General features: G+C 41.4%; 1 protein-coding gene across 1 annotated transcript in view; it reads right to left on the bottom strand.

Annotated features, from left to right (window-relative positions):
* Window positions 1-16,044, bottom strand: part of NCKAP1L (NCK associated protein 1 like) — a 1,717,783-nt gene that overhangs the window by 1,574,560 nt on the left and 127,179 nt on the right. The window contains exon 3 of the mRNA XM_086964598.1: window positions 265-357. Coding sequence (XP_086820724.1) covers window positions 265-357 — 93 coding nt within the window. The remainder of the gene's footprint in view (window positions 1-264; window positions 358-16,044) is intronic.

Here is a 16,044-nt window from a genome sequence, read left to right as displayed (position 1 = left end):
TGTAACAAGGTACCAATTTCTGGTGCCCACATTAGCTGGCCGAATCCTTTCAACAGAGGTGGACATTGATAGATTTTCCAGTAGAGGTTTCTCCTACAAGTAGCTCAACTGATAGCAGCTTTAGACTTGGTGGCTAAGGCACTTCCCATGCCCTGGCAAAGAGAGTGACCAGAGGTTTTCTCCACACCTCCCAAGCAAGTACAGATTTGAGATGATTTCATATAATTTAAACAATTTCTACGTAGGCCAGAGAGGAGCACTTACTCTAAATTCCATGACATCCACAAATGACATGTAATAGTTGTTCAGCAATTTCAAAATGTCCGTCTTCTCTTTATGAACTGGGCCTAAGTGTTGCTAAAAATGAAAAGAAAGATTTTGTATTATGCATCAAAGATTTCCATTTAACATAGCTATTGTTTGTAGTATTACTGGTTCAATCGGATTTAACATAGAGGATTACACATTATTTACTTTGTAATGGTACTTATGTTCTGCATTACAACATACAATTCATGTTATCCCTATACCAATGCAAGACTGATCTGTATTGTTAATCCCTTTCTTTTTGGAACTCAAGATAATATGTTGGAAAGGAATGATACCCGAATGAGTTGGGCTCAAGCAGAGCTCAGTGCTATCCATCCTTTGCTAGGTCTACATAGAAGGTGTCAAACAAAAAGTATCAAATCTAAATGTAGGGCTTTTTGTACGTTTTCCAGACAAACTTATAATACTTGTATGGCACATATAATTTGTTCTCTAAATACTCCATCTACTCCGAGCTATCACTGTCGTTCAGGTAATTATCGTGGGATCAAGCTATGTAATATAAGTGGACGCTTGTTTGAAATGAGTCATAGGGCCATATATCACAAGGCTATAGCTGATTTAAATGTTTATGACGCGTTTCGTCCCTACTATATATATTATGAGTGGGTATAGATATATATATGTCTCTGAATCACAAAGGGCACTCTCTTGCATCCTGTCAATCATCAGATCTGTTGTCAGTCGCCTGCAAGAAGGCCTCCAGGACCTTAATCAGTGGCGGAAGAACAAAAAATGGAGATCCATTGTCTGTGTCAATGTGGAAAGCAATCGCAAAGGGCATTTGGGGCAGAATCTCCGCAGTAAAAAGTGTAATTGCAGAGATTCCACCCAGAGTGAGGAGACTAATCCACGAATGCGTAGGACCTCTGCCACAAGTGTTAAAAGCTGAAATTTCCTATAGCTCAATGCACTTACACTTTGGAATTATGAAATGAACTATTTGAAATTTAAGGCCTAGATGTATCAAGATTCCATTTTGCGAATCTTAAATAGCGATTTTTTGCGAATCGCTATTTAGAATTCGCAAAATGGAATGTATGTAAAAAATTGCATTTTTTTTGCGATTCTTTATTTATCTTTATTTGCGAATTCGCATTTTGCGAATTCGCAAATAAGGAATAATTCCCCATGCATTCCTATGGGCCAGGAGGCCCATAGGAATGATTGTGCAGTAATTCTCAAATTGCGAATTCGCAATTTGCTAATCGCAATTTGAGAATTATTTCAAGGGTGCAGGGGTGTCTCATGGACACCCTGCTGCACCCCTGAAACTTACATGTGTGTGCATATGGCACACATACATGCCCTATGGGCATGTATGTGTGTCACATGCCACCTTCAAAATAGTCATATTTTGTTTTTTAAAAGGATTTCGCAAATTAACACGAACCTCAAATTGGTGTTAATTTGCGATTCCTTAACCCGAATTCGCAATTTTAGAAAGTTTCATACATGCCATTTAAGGAATCGCAAAATTGCGATTCCTTAAATGCATAAGCAAAATAAGGAATCGCAATTTTTTGCGATTCCTTATTTTGCTAATTTCTGATACATCCCAAAAGATGCTAAATGTCCGTTTGCGAATTTCGGCCTTAACGAATCGCAAAAGGCTTGATACATCTAGGCCCCGATGTTTTTTTTTTCAATATAAATGTGCAATAGAATGAAGAAAGTGAGGAATTAACATTCCTAAGTAATATTAACGAATTATGTTTATAAATATCCATGAATTCTAAGTTGTATTCATAAATTAATAAATGTGAGCATTTGGAAAGATAGCCGAACCAGTATATCTCTGAATACTAAGAGAAACATATTTAAATATGGCCACCACATTGAGTTAGGCAGAGTCCTACAGGTATAATGTTGTGTCCTATGTCAGTTTTAACCACTACTGCAATGTGTATTTTAACTTGAAAAAAATGGTGCCTCGACATCGTGAACAAGGAAGCAGGACACTCCCGAAACGCGTTGATGTGACTTCATCAAAGAAAACAAACTGAGCGCTTTTAAACCCTACCTCGGAGTGCCGGATGATTGTTTATTCAAATACTGGATGGTCTTATATTCGATATTTAGAGACACGGTGAAACGTCTCTTAACCGGTACCACCAGTGCTTAGGCTGCATGCCAGTTTAAACCGCCAAACCGAAAGAAAAAACGAAGACAGCCGTGCCCCCGCGTATTCCTCTATTTGCAACTTCGAAGGCGAAACGGAAAGGAGTGAGAGGACTGCGTATGCTTACCAGGAAACCGGAGGTCGGAGGATCACGGAGTCGTGGTGAGTCAGTGTGGCGAAAAATGTCTACGCAGCAGCGAGATATTGCATGCCGCAACGGGAGCTGGGTCGGGACACAGAGAAACGCGCGTTGTCAATCATATGCGAGTTACCTGCTTCGACGTGGGAGAGAGCGCGGAAAAATAAGTGTCCCAACGTGGTAGTGTGTCACCAGCCATAAAACTAGTGATGAAGTATGTGCAGCAAGGGAACAAGAGGCCCTAAAACTCTTTGAGGAAACAGCGCGACCTGCACAGAGGAAAAGAGGGGCAGCTGCCCCAACAGGCAATAATGATTTAAATAAACAACTGCAAAACTTTGAGAAATTAAATTAAAAAGGAGAGAAATCTCACGATGGTGGGAAGTGGCATCCCTACGCAACTATCTACAAGTGGAACGTGTCCCACAAGGACTTAGAATAATGATTGCACCCTCCTACAAAAACCCAGATTTAGAAATGCTCGGCGAGTGGGCGGAAAACAGTGCAGCCAGCTCCACTAACATGATACACATTTTGGTAAAATATACGGAGAAAGAACGTCTGGAAGTAGTGGCGAAAATTAAAGAATTAAATGACATCCTAGACAAAAATGATGACAAAGCTAGAGTCAACACGTTCAAAAGTGATTTAAAAAGCAGGCTGGAGAAATATGAGAAACGCATAAAGGATAGAAAAGCCATGAAATTCACAAGGGATCCTATGGACTACGAGTCTGGGTGAATCTATACCTTTGCGAAAAAATTCGATAGGGTAAGGCGACAAAAAATACACAGTGGCCAAATAGACCAGCATGCTGCCTCACAAAGTGAAGTCAGCTCAGACACTGGTTCCGAGCAGGAATCTGATGAAAAAAGTAACAGAGGATCTAGGGATGTGAGATTGGCTGTAACCGAGGAATTCCGTTTTATGCTGTTGGAACAACAGACCGACCATCGCATGGGAAGAGGACGGGGTTTGGGAAGAGGCCAAGGAAGAGAAGACAAAGAAGAGGAGGAGAGGGATACAGGAGGAGCGCAAGGCTGGCAAACAAAAAGATCATTGCGCTTCAACACGAAGAAATAATTCAAGAATTGATGGATAATGCAATAATTATTAACTTGAGCACTGTGGAGTTAACAGAGGATGAGGAAACGGTGTTGAAATTAGGATTATCTTTCTGCAACAATAATTATTACAATTATCCTAACAGTAGAATGGATATATACTGTTACATCCGCAAGCTCAAGTTATCCAAGTTACATGCAGGCCAATATGGAACTAATCTTCAAGTACATGAACAGACTCCTACATCCACCAACAATACAGCCTTCTTATGTGCTAATGATATACCGGCCTTAGGAGACATGATTTCTTTGTTCAGTGATGATAGTCAGATTGGAAGTGAGGATTTGGTTGGAATGGGAACAGGATTGGATAGAAGTGACCATACACCGTTTAGAGCACCGTCTAGATTTTTACCCCAAACTGTGAAAGACAATTTGGATATTTTTGGGGAAAATGTAACCAGAGATCTTACAAATCTATTATCTGTGGTGAATCGAAGTAAACGGAAAATGGATCCTAAGAAAGCATTTTTCCATAAAACTGTGAAAAAACGAGGAAGATGGAGTATTGATAAAGCCCTCAGACAAAGGAGGGAATATTGTACTGCGGGGAAGGGAGCAGTATAAGAAAGAAGCGCTTAGCCAATTGCAGGATTGCAATTGCTATAGTAGGATCAGTCCTAAGGCATATGAAAAAGTAACAGAGCTATTCTTTGTGAGATTGGACAATTGGAGAGATGAAGGACTGTTGAGCTGGGATGAATACAAGTTTATTAAAAGGGAGAAACCCGTGATCCCAGTATTCTACATGCTCCCAAAAGTACACAAGAGCCCCACTAGTCTACCAGGGAGACCTATTATTTCTTCTTGTGGTAGTTTGTTTGAAAATGCTTCACGTTATATTGATTATTTTCTCAATCCAATAGTAAGATCACTCCCCTCATATATTAAGGATTCAACTGACTTTTTTAAATGTATTTTTGATATTCGCTGGAATGAAGAGACCATGGTATTGTTGACATTAGATATATCAACCTTGTACAAAAGTATAAGACACACAGATGGTCTTAGAGCATCCGAACACTTTCTAAATAGGAGACCAGTGCGACTTGCTGCCCAGAATAAAATGATTTTAGAGCTAATGGAATGGTGCCTTACAAAAAATATTTTCCTCTTCGGTGATGATTTCTATCTGCAGGAACAGGGGACTGCGATGGGCACCTGCTTAGCCCCAGTTATGCAAAATTACATCTTGGCTAGTGGGAGGAATGGGTGCTCGGAGGCAGTCCCCTGGAGCAGTGGACCGAACATGTGCTATTGTGGGTCTGATTTATTGATGATGTCTTTGTGCTGTGACAGGGCACGGAGGCAGACATTGATTTGTTTATTTATGACCTCAACCAAAATTCTTTAAACCTAGAATTTGTGGGGCATTACAGTTGGACCACTATAGATTTTCTGGATATTCGGATTCAACCTCTTGACGGAAAACTAGAAACAACTGTATTTCGCAAGGTTACTGCTGGAAATTCAGTTCTCCACCCGGAAACTGCCGCGTTAATTAGAAGTATCCCCTTTGGGGAATACAATAGAGCAAGGCGAACGTGCAGTAATGAGGAAGAATATGACAGAATAGAAAAAGAAATGACTCAGAGATTTATCCAAAGGGGATACCGTCAAGATGTCTTGAAAGGTGCATGAAGTAAGGCTAAAAATCTGGAAAGACGTAAAATACTATTTGAACCTTCTAGAACTAAATGACAACAAAAACAGAGGGAGAAATCAAGAGATCAGGATAACTAGATTCATAACAACTTTTAATGTGAAACATAGAGAAATTAGATCTATTCTGAACAAACACTGGCACCTGGTAAGAAACGATCCGGTGTTGGGTGCCAGAGTTAAGAGAAACCCAGAGATCCCTCTGCAGGATTTTTTAACAAAAGCCCGGCAAAAAAAACGACAACTTTGAGCACACAGCAGATGCCCAGCATTGAGAAAGGCATTTGCCGAAACGCGTCTGCCAGGGGATGAAAGTGTGGACATCGCGCAGATTCCTTTGTGTATCCTGGTGGCATTAAACTGACGAAGGCAGAACACCGAAACGCGTTTGCGTGGTCCCTGAATGAAATAAACCTGTGGATCTGATTTATCCCTCTGGAGTGCTGTGATTTTTGCGAAAGCAGTATATATATATATATATATATATATATATATATATATATATATATATATATATATATATATATATATATATATATATATATATATATATATATATATATATATATATATATATATATATATATATATATATATATATATATATTCACTGAAAAAACCATAGGTTATAGACCATATATAGTTAGGGATTAGCATTTAAAAAACCTTATTTTATTTGCACAAAACCATTGAAATTCCATATATAGTTAGTTGCACTAACTATATATCGCGGACCCGCAATCCACTGCTAATGATGTCACATATTACATCATTCATGACATGGTCAGTGACATCACTGATGACATCACTGATGACATCTCAAATGACATCACTGATGACATCACTGATGACATCACTGATGACAACACCCAGTGACTGTATGTTTCTGTAAAGTTAAAATATGTCTTACATATTGAAGAATGAGTGGATGTATAAGTGTCTGGATGAAGGATTTAGTAGGTGCATGACTGACTGTATGAGAGAATGATTAAATGTGTCTCACTGAGTGTATGGGTTAGTGATTAAAGTGTCTTAATTTGGCAATCATTATTTATGTTGTTCTGTAAACTGCTGCATGTTTAAATCAGTAGCTATATCAGTAACTATATGGGTTATTGAATGGTTGCCCAAGTATTTGTATGGGAGACTGAGTATGTGTGTGGGTGGCTGGGAGGTGTATAACTCTGTGCATAGATGTGTGAGCAGTTGATTCCCTAGGTGTATGGGTTCAAAAGTGCATGCACCTTATGTTATTCTGCCCTTTTTATCATGTACCTAGGCAAAAGTATTTGTTACCGTTGTTGAAAGAGAAAGCATTTACGCAGGCAAAACCTGCTCTTTTGTTTTTACAAATGCTTGAGTCACCCCTGGTAATGTTTAGTGTTGCAAATTACCTCGTTGCCGCGGTGCGGATTAGGAAGAGGAAATCACAAACTTAGTAGTGGGGTCAGTGAAGAATGTGGTATATACTGCTTTTTTGCACAAGATGATAGCTTATTTGCACTTGATGAGTTCATTTAATCTGATTGTTTTATTGTTTTTAACTGTAATGCACTGTATGAAATATTTTTACCGTAATTGGATTGTTTTTAAATACTGTAGTATGCTTTTATGATTTTTAACAAAATCGAATAAAGTGGTTTTTGACTTGACTTGACTTGACTTGAAAAGTGCATGTAGAAACAGCTGTATGGACAGTTGACTGTGTGCATGAGTATATTGGTGAGTGAATGGATATCTCAGTGCTACATGTCAAAGTAAGTACATATGTAAAACACACTCCATGTGAGAGTTGACATATATAAATAACTGAACATAAGAGCCAGTGAATGTGTGAGTGGCTGTATGAATCATTGTGAACTTGTATCAAGGATTGTATAAGAGAGTAAATATGTGTTACTATATGTTTGAATAAGTAAGGTGTGTATAACTGTATAGTTGAGGAAATGGAGATGTGATTGATTCTTTCCATGACTGACTAGGTGTGTGAGTAACTCCATGGATGTGTGACAGTCTGTGAGTGCCTGTTTACACTGAGTGTATCTAAGGTTATATTAGAGTCTGAAGATGTATTATCACATAAATGATATCATCAGTGATGTAATCAGTAATGTCAAATGAGATGTCAGTGATGTCATTTGAGATGTCATCAGTGATGTCATCAGTGATGTCATTTGAGATGTCATCAGTGATGTCATCAGTGATGTCACTGACCATGTCATGAATGATGTAATATGTGACATCATTAGCAGTGGATTGCGGGTCCACGATATATAGTTAGTGCAACTAACTATATATGGAATTTCAATGGTTTTGTGCAAATAAAATAAGGTTTTTTAAATGCTAATCCCTAACTATATATGGTCTATAGCCTATGGTTTTTTCAGTGAATTTTCAAGGTTTTGTAAATGCAAATTCCTAACTATATATGGTCTATAACCTATGGTTTTTTCTGTGAATTTCATTGGTTTTTTAAAAGCTAATATCTATAGCTGTAAAATATATTCTTTATTAAGTGACGTATCACGTAGCCCGTGAGACGCCTCATGATGCATCGCATAACCGTGACGTATCGTCTCTGCAGCGCAAACCAAACCCAAAACGTAAGCGCGCCAGAACACGCTTAAAGATATATATATATATTTTTAACCTTAATTAGACAAAATCCACACATGCACATATCACAAACGTTCAAAAAACACAATATGTCGGACTCCCGTTACGCTGCCGGTTAGCTGCCCGGTTAACGTACCAGGAAGCACCTTTACCGCGAAAAATCGCAATTTTTTTTTTCTTTTGCCCCGCAGGGAACTTTAATAGCCCCCTCATCAATCCTAGGGGTTCAGGAGGGGTCTGCCTTACCCCTTTCATTCATTTACACCTTTTTTTTTTCCACCTCTTGTCTCTCGATCCCACAGAGAGACAAGATGGCGGCCGCTCCAGACTGTTTACAATGATAACAGCCAATCAGCTTCTCCTCAGACTCCTGTTACACTGCCGGTTAGCTTCCCGGTTAGCTGCCCGGTTAGCTGCCCGGTTCGCGTACCAAGACGCGTCTCTACGGCGAAAAAATCGTTTTTTTTTTTGTTTTTTTTTTTGGCCCCGCGTGGCTTTATAATATCCCCCTCATCAATCCTATGGGGTCAGAAGGGGTCTACCTTGCCCTCTTTCCTTCATTTCCCTCTTTGTTTTGGTCTCCTCTTGTCTCTCGATCCTACCGAGAGACAAGATGGCGGCCGCTCCGGACTGTTTACAATGTTGACAGCCAATCAGCTACTCCTCAGACTCCTGTTACACTGCCGGTTAGCTTCCCGGTTAGCTGCCCGGTTCGCGTACCAAGACGCGTCTCTACGGCGAAAAAATCGGAATTTCTTTTTTTTTTGGGGCCCCGCGTGGCTCTATAATATCCCCCTCATCAATCCTAGGGGGTCAGAAGGGGTCTACCTTGCCCCCTTTCCTTCATTTCCCCCTTTGTTTTGGCCTCCTCTTGTCTCTCGATCCTACCGAGAGACAAGATGGCGGCCGCTCCGGACTGTTTAGAATGTTGACAGACACCGGAGAGCCAATCAGCTTCGCTTCGCAAAGTTCCGATACGCGAAAAGTTCGCGAACCGGAGCGCTACCCGGAGCGCTGTTACAGATATATATCTTGTTTTAAACGTTAATTTCTCAAAATCCACTGAAGCACATATATTGAGACCTAGCAAAGGCACATCGGGCTAACAGTCCCTACAATTTTGCCAAGTTTCGTGGAAATCCATTCAGCCGTTCGGGCTAAAAGTGAGGCCAACCGCCCTATGGAAATTAATATGGGAAAAACGCGTTTTGGGACCCCCCTTTTTTCTCGGCCCCCCCTTGACGAACCCCCCCCAAATTTCCAGGAGCTGCTCAGAAACAAAATGTGCCATTTTTCTGAAAATTTCAGCCAATTCCGTCCACAAACGCCAAAGTTATTAGGCATAGAATTTTCAAAAGTTCCATAGAGAAAAAATCCTAACTATATATACCTACTGGCTATCGCCAGTAGGTAATATATATATATATATATATATATATATATATATATATATATATATATATATTGCGCTCGAACTTTTGGGATCGAGGACGGGCCCACTTGTGGAGTCCATACAGGACTTGATTGTGTGCTTTCCGCACTACACTTCCCAGAAGTCTCATTGGAGCCTCCCATCTGCGGGTGAGTGCTATGATTGGAGAAGTGTAGCGGGTGCACACACTGCTTCCGTTAAAGCCCCTGAAGAGAAGCAGATGGAGCTTCGAAACACATCGGGCAGATCCATTATGGAGCGGCATCTACAAGCGGATCCCCGTCCTCACCTACACATAAATAAAGCTGCTGCTCGCGTGCTACTCAAGAGGTGGACAACCTGCCGTTCTGCAGTGCACATTAACCACATGGACTATCACTAATCATTCCCCACGCAGCACCTACCCAGAAAATGATGCATTCTGGGTGCTGTAGGACAATCAGCACTACGGCAGGTGAGCGGTCACAAGACAGGGGAGGTGCTTCCTATCAACAATGGGAGATCTGCAGAGGCATTTAAAAGCGGAGCTATGTGACTGGTGAGCAGTGCAGCAGTGGCATCTGAAGAAGACGATGGTGTCGAAATGTATTATGCCTGCCTGCGTGTCCTAATAAAGGTTTCTACGGTATTTCCCCGCGTGGCCTGTTCCTACAGTTCGTCTGGAGGTTCCTGTACATATTTTCAGCGTCAGCCAGAGGCGCTTCAAGAGGTCCCGTCTGCCTAGAGGTTGAAGGTTTACTGGCGTCTGCGTGAGCAGCTCTTCTCTGCAACCGAGTTATCGGATCACTTCAACCCCACCTTTCCAGCCCAGGGCGCTTTGAGCTATCTGCCAGGAGGCAGTCCGTGACTGCATGGACAGGTTTTGGACATTGTGCCGGCCTGAGACTCGAGGACCTTGCGCTGTGGCAGGTGTTGACGTTTGCGGGGACCCAGGGAAGCCTGAGGACTGACAGTGCACCTACACCAGCAAGCCCCGTTCTGCAGTGCACATTAACCACATGGACTATCACTAATCATTCCCCACGCAGCACCTACCCAGAAAATGATGCATTCTAGGTGCTGTAGGACAATCAGCACTTCGGCAGGTGAGCGGTCACATGACAGGGGAGGTGTTTCCTATCAACAATGGGAGATCTGCAGAGGCATTTAAAAGCGGAGCTATGTGACTGGTGAGCAGTGCAGCAGTGGCATCTGAAGAAGACGATGGTGTCGAAATGCATTATGCCTACCTGCGTGTCCTAATAAAGGTTTCTACGGTATTTCCCCGCGTGGCCTCTTCCTACAGTTCGTCTGGAGGTTCCTGTACATATTTTCAGCGTCAGCCAGAGGCGCTTCAAGAGGTCCCGTCTGCCTAGAGGTTGAAGTTTTACTGGCGTCTGCGTGAGCAGCTCTTCTCTGCAACCGAGTTATCGGATCACTTCAACCCCACCTTTCCAGCCCAGGGCGCTTTGAGCTATCTGCCAGGAGGCAGTCCGTGACTGCACGGACAGGTTTTGGACATTGTGCCGGCCTGAGACTCGAGGACCTTGCGCTGTGGCAGGTGTTGACGTTTGCGGGGACCCAGGGAAGCCTGAGGACTGACAGTGCACCTACACCAGCAAGCCCCGTTCTGCAGTGCACATTAACCACATGGACTATCACTAATCATTCCCCACGCAGCACCTACCCAGAAAATGATGCATTCTGGGTGCTGTAGGACAATCAGCACTACGGCATGTGAGCGGTCACATGACAGGGGAGGTGCATCCTATCAACAATGGGAGATCTGCAGAGGCATTTAAAAGCGGAGCTATGTGACTGGTGAGCAGTGCAGCAGTGGCATCTGAAGAAGACGATGGTGTCGAAATGCATTATGCCTACCTGCGTGTCCTAATAAAGGTTTCTACTGTATTTCCCCGCGTGGCCTCTTCCTACAGTTCGTCTGGAGGTTCCTGTACATATATATATATATATTGCGCTCGAACTTTTACCAAAATAAATAGAAAAGTGCAGCACTCAAGGAAGGTTCTGAGTCAGGGAAGGATTTATTTTCAGGGAAACACGCACAGACGCGTTTCGGCGTAAGCCTTCGTCAGTGTGTCAGATCATGACTCGGAAACAGAATGTTATCAAGGTTTCACGGCAATCATTAACAATGACATAGGACTAAACCCACAGACATCAACATAGACGCCATCTTAGAATGGTGTTGTTCTGTACATTCATCTACATACTTATAGCAGTTCGCACATCTGCTGATATAGTTTGTGTGTATGTAGAGTGGGTTTATATGCTATTATACAGTTCATAATAAATATGACAAAAATAAAGCCGTGGATCAGCTAGTATCCTATGTACAAATTGTATAGTCGTACTTAAAACAATGTGCCAGGACTAAAACCATAATACATTATTAAATTAATAAATACAACATTGCAGTGCTCCAAAAGGTAATAATATTCACGATAACCCTTATATTGCAGTTCATCGGGATTCAAACAAAATCAAGTATCACAGTTATTCATAATATAAAATACACTAAACTATGCTGGCATTGAAATAGCTAGCGTGTTTCTATTTACTCAATAACCTCGATGAGGGATATTTTCGTGTTACTATATACCCAATTCTATTCAGATCACATCACAGCAGCTGAGTATATGTCATGATGTATCAAAATTATACCACAACTTGGTAGAATCTAAATAGGTATAAGACAAATACAAAAGAAAACAAGAATTTCAGAACAACAAGACTGGCTAAAAAGCCTAATGAACAGCATAATGGAGGATTGTATGAATTGAAAAGACAATTGAGGAGGGAACCACTATAACTTTTCTTTTATGGGTATAAATCTAACCCGCAATAGTTCCCATCCTATTTCTTTCTCAAGTATGACTCTAAGACTATGTTGTTATGGGTCGAAGAGTCAAATATTGATGGGGTTACTTCCCTAGATGAAATGCCATTTCTTCCCCACTGTTGAGACCTCCTGGATGTTTGGTCGAGAGGTCAATTATGTATCTCGATTCCAACCTGCGTAATCTTCTTAAACGATCGCCTCCTCTCAAATTGGGTGGGACAATGTCCAACCCAAAAAATTGGAGTTTATTGCGATCTCTCCCATGTTCTTCATCAAAGTGTCGTGCAACCGGATAGGCGGAATCCGCTTTTTCGATTGCACGTTGATGTTCAAGTATTCTCAGTTTGACTTCCTTAATCGTGCTGCCAATGTAGCGTAGGCCGCATGGGCAGAGCAGACAATACACTACAAACTGAGAACTGCAGGTTGTGAATTTCTTAATGAGGAGTGTTTTCCCTGTGTCAGGTATGTTATATGACAGCACTCTCCTGCTGCCGACACAGGCTTTACACCGTCCACAGGGGAAAAAACCTTTCATCTGTTTTAGGGTTTTGGTTGTGGATATCGGTTTCTCAAGATGACTGGAAACCAATATATCCCCCAGTGATCTTGCTCTACTAAATGTTGTGTATGCCAGTTCTTTTTAAGCATGGCTCTCAGGTCATTGGCTCCCGACGAATAAGGGGTGATTAATCAGAATTTCCCTTTACTACCAGCACCCGTTTTAGCACGGCCAACACCTTGATTTCTTGTGGGTAGTAGTGTTGCCCTCTGTATCCCTCTAACCTTCTTCAAGGTTTTATTGAGAAGTTTCACCTATTAGCCTCTATTAGAGAAGCGTGCCAAACACTCTGAGGCGGCCGCCTCAAAGTCTGATATATATATATATATATATATATTGTCCAGTGGAAGGCAGGAGCCGAAACGCGTAGACCGTCCTTTTTTGATGCACGTTATATTTGCACTGGTGTGTAAATAATAAAAACGCTAAAAACCAACTGTTGCTGTGCCGTGTCCTTTGATCTGCAAGAAGTGGAGAGAAGAAGCTGTGGCTATATATATATATATATATATATATATATATATATATATATATATATATATATATATATATATATATATATATATATATATATATATATATATATAAAATGCTACAGGAATGGGCTGAAAACAACCTACAATCATCAAGAAACATGCTACAGATTCTAATAAAATATGCCCATACTGATAGGGAAGCGCTATTGATTGAAATCGATAAAATAAATGCTCTGTTGGAGGCGACAGGTGAAACTGATTTGATAGTTAACACCAGAAAGGAAATTGATCAACGCTTGGCGAAATTGGAACAAACTATCCAGGAACGCAAAATACACAAGTTTGCTAGAGACAAGCAGGATTATGCTACAGGACGCATTTTTACATTCTCCCGTAAGTACGATTCTTACAAAAGAAAGGCAATGTCTCTTCAACACAAACCAAGTGCTTCCTCTAGTTCCAATGTACAGACCAATGCTGCTGGCATAACTAACAATGATAACCTATCAGTAGCCTCCTTCACAGGCTCTGAGGACAGTACACCTTCTGCAGATGCAGGGTCCTCTGATCTGACAACTTTCTCAGTAGTCGACGAACTAAATTTTGTAAGCGAGGACCGGAGGTATTCTCTGCGCTCACGGAACAATCCTCCACAAGCAGGCAAACCAGCAGCCAAAAACGTCGGCGCAGGAAACGAGCTGCCAAAAAGAGGTGGAGGGAGGGGCAGAATGCGCAGAAATTGGAACAAATAACTCAGATACAAGACAACACAGTAATCAATTTGACTGACTTTGTACTGTCCAAAGCGGAAGAGCAACTTCTGTCCCTAGGCTTGTCCTATTGTCCATCGAATAACTTTTCCTATGTCCAGGCACGGATTGATGTGTTTAAATTTATTAGGAAGATCAAACTACAAAAATACTTCCTACTACATCCTGAAAATCCAAATAAGGACATAGGACAGATCATTCCATCAACTGAAGAAACTCTTTCAGTAAGGAATCTGCAGGGGTTACAAACCCTTATTTCCTTAGCAAATGAAGACAGTTCACAGAATGAACCCACAGTCAGCCAGATTGTTACAGTTAATCGTTCACCATCCACAGCCTTTCGGGGAAAGTCTACATTCATGCCATTAATGCCTAAAGATGCTGTTGATGTCTTCAGTGACAGAGTCATTACAGAACTTAAGACTTTGAATAGGACGTTACTGGGAAAGAAAAAACAATGTGACTTTAACAACGTGCAATATACGAAACTTGTCAAAAAGATTCAAGGTAACAATCAGATAGTTGTGAAGAGTGCTGACAAAGGGGGGAATACTGTTCTTTGGGCAAAACGTGATTATGTTACAGAGGCAGCCCGCCAACTTAATGATCCCCTTTGTTATTCCAAAACCACCAAATTTATAATGCTGAACAGTCATGACAAAACCAGAAAAGATATCAATGCCTGGTTCAGGCGTGGTTTATTGACTAAAGAGGAATCTAAGTTCCTTGAATGTATTGCACCCTATCACACCTTTGTTTTATTTGTTTTATTTGTTATCCAAAATCCACAATTGCACCACCCCAGTCCCAGGTCGTCCTATTATTTCAGCACAGGGCAGCATGAATGAGAATATTTCAAAATATGTTGATTTTTTTCTTCAGCCTCATATGATTTCTCTCCCTTCCTTTCTTAAAGACACCACTGATTTTTGGGGGAAGATTAATTGCATCACTTGGGGTCCTGATTTATGTTTCCTGGTGATGGATATTGAAGCACTTTATACCAGTATCAACCATCTCCAGGGTTTGGAAGCTGTTCAGTTCTTTCTTGATTCTCGGGAGGCAACTATGCGGGACCACAATCTCTTGTTATTGGACATGATACGTATTTGCCTCTTCAATAACTATTTCCAGTTTGGCAGGGACTTTTACCTTCAGGAGCGCGGGGTGGCAATGGGTTCATGCTTCTCCCCCAGCTATTCATGCTTGCATGTTGGCTGGTGGGAGAGGCATGTTCTTGGCGTCACTCACGCTCATTGGCTCCCCCACCTATTAGCCTACTGGAGATTCATAGACGATATTTTTATCGTCTGGAAAGGATCTCAAGCTCTGGCAGGCGACTTTGTCAATGAAATCAATGTGAATGATAGGAACCTTAAGTTCACTGCCACCATCTCAGCCACTTCTGCTGAATTTTTGGATGTTTTGATTTACATTGACAATAATACCATACAATCCAAACTTTTCAGGAAAAGCACTGCGGGCAATTCCATCTTGCATGCCCACAGTGCCCACCCCCCTCACACTATCAATAGCATACCTTTGGGGGAATTCATCAGAATTAAACGCATATGTAGCGATCCAGATGTCACTCAATAATGTCTAGCAGAATCTAGAGATAGGTTCCTTCGAAGGGGCTACAAAAGAGCTGTACTAGATCGAGCTCTCAGCAAGGTATCAGCACGCTCACGTGAGACATTGCTGACCCCTAAGATCAAACTAGACACTGATGTGACCAGTGGGACAACAGCAAGATTTATCACTACATATTGCGCTCAAAGTTCCAGACTTAGCCAAATCATTAGATCTGAATGGCCGATTGTATTGACAGATGTAATCCTAGCTCCTTTTTTGCCCAAATCTCCGGCTATTACTTTTAGGAGAGCTCCCTCCATGAAAGATTCCCTGGATCGTACACAGCCAGAACTTCAATCCAAAACCACTTGGCTCAATAAACCGGGCTTTTACA

The sequence above is a fragment of the Lissotriton vulgaris genome, chromosome 1_1 (assembly GCF_964263255.1).
Source record: "Lissotriton vulgaris chromosome 1_1, aLisVul1.2, whole genome shotgun sequence".
Classification (NCBI taxonomy): domain Eukaryota; kingdom Metazoa; phylum Chordata; class Amphibia; order Caudata; family Salamandridae; genus Lissotriton; species Lissotriton vulgaris.
Note: the sequence above shows the minus strand (reverse complement) of the source record. Positions and strands in the feature narration are given on the sequence as shown.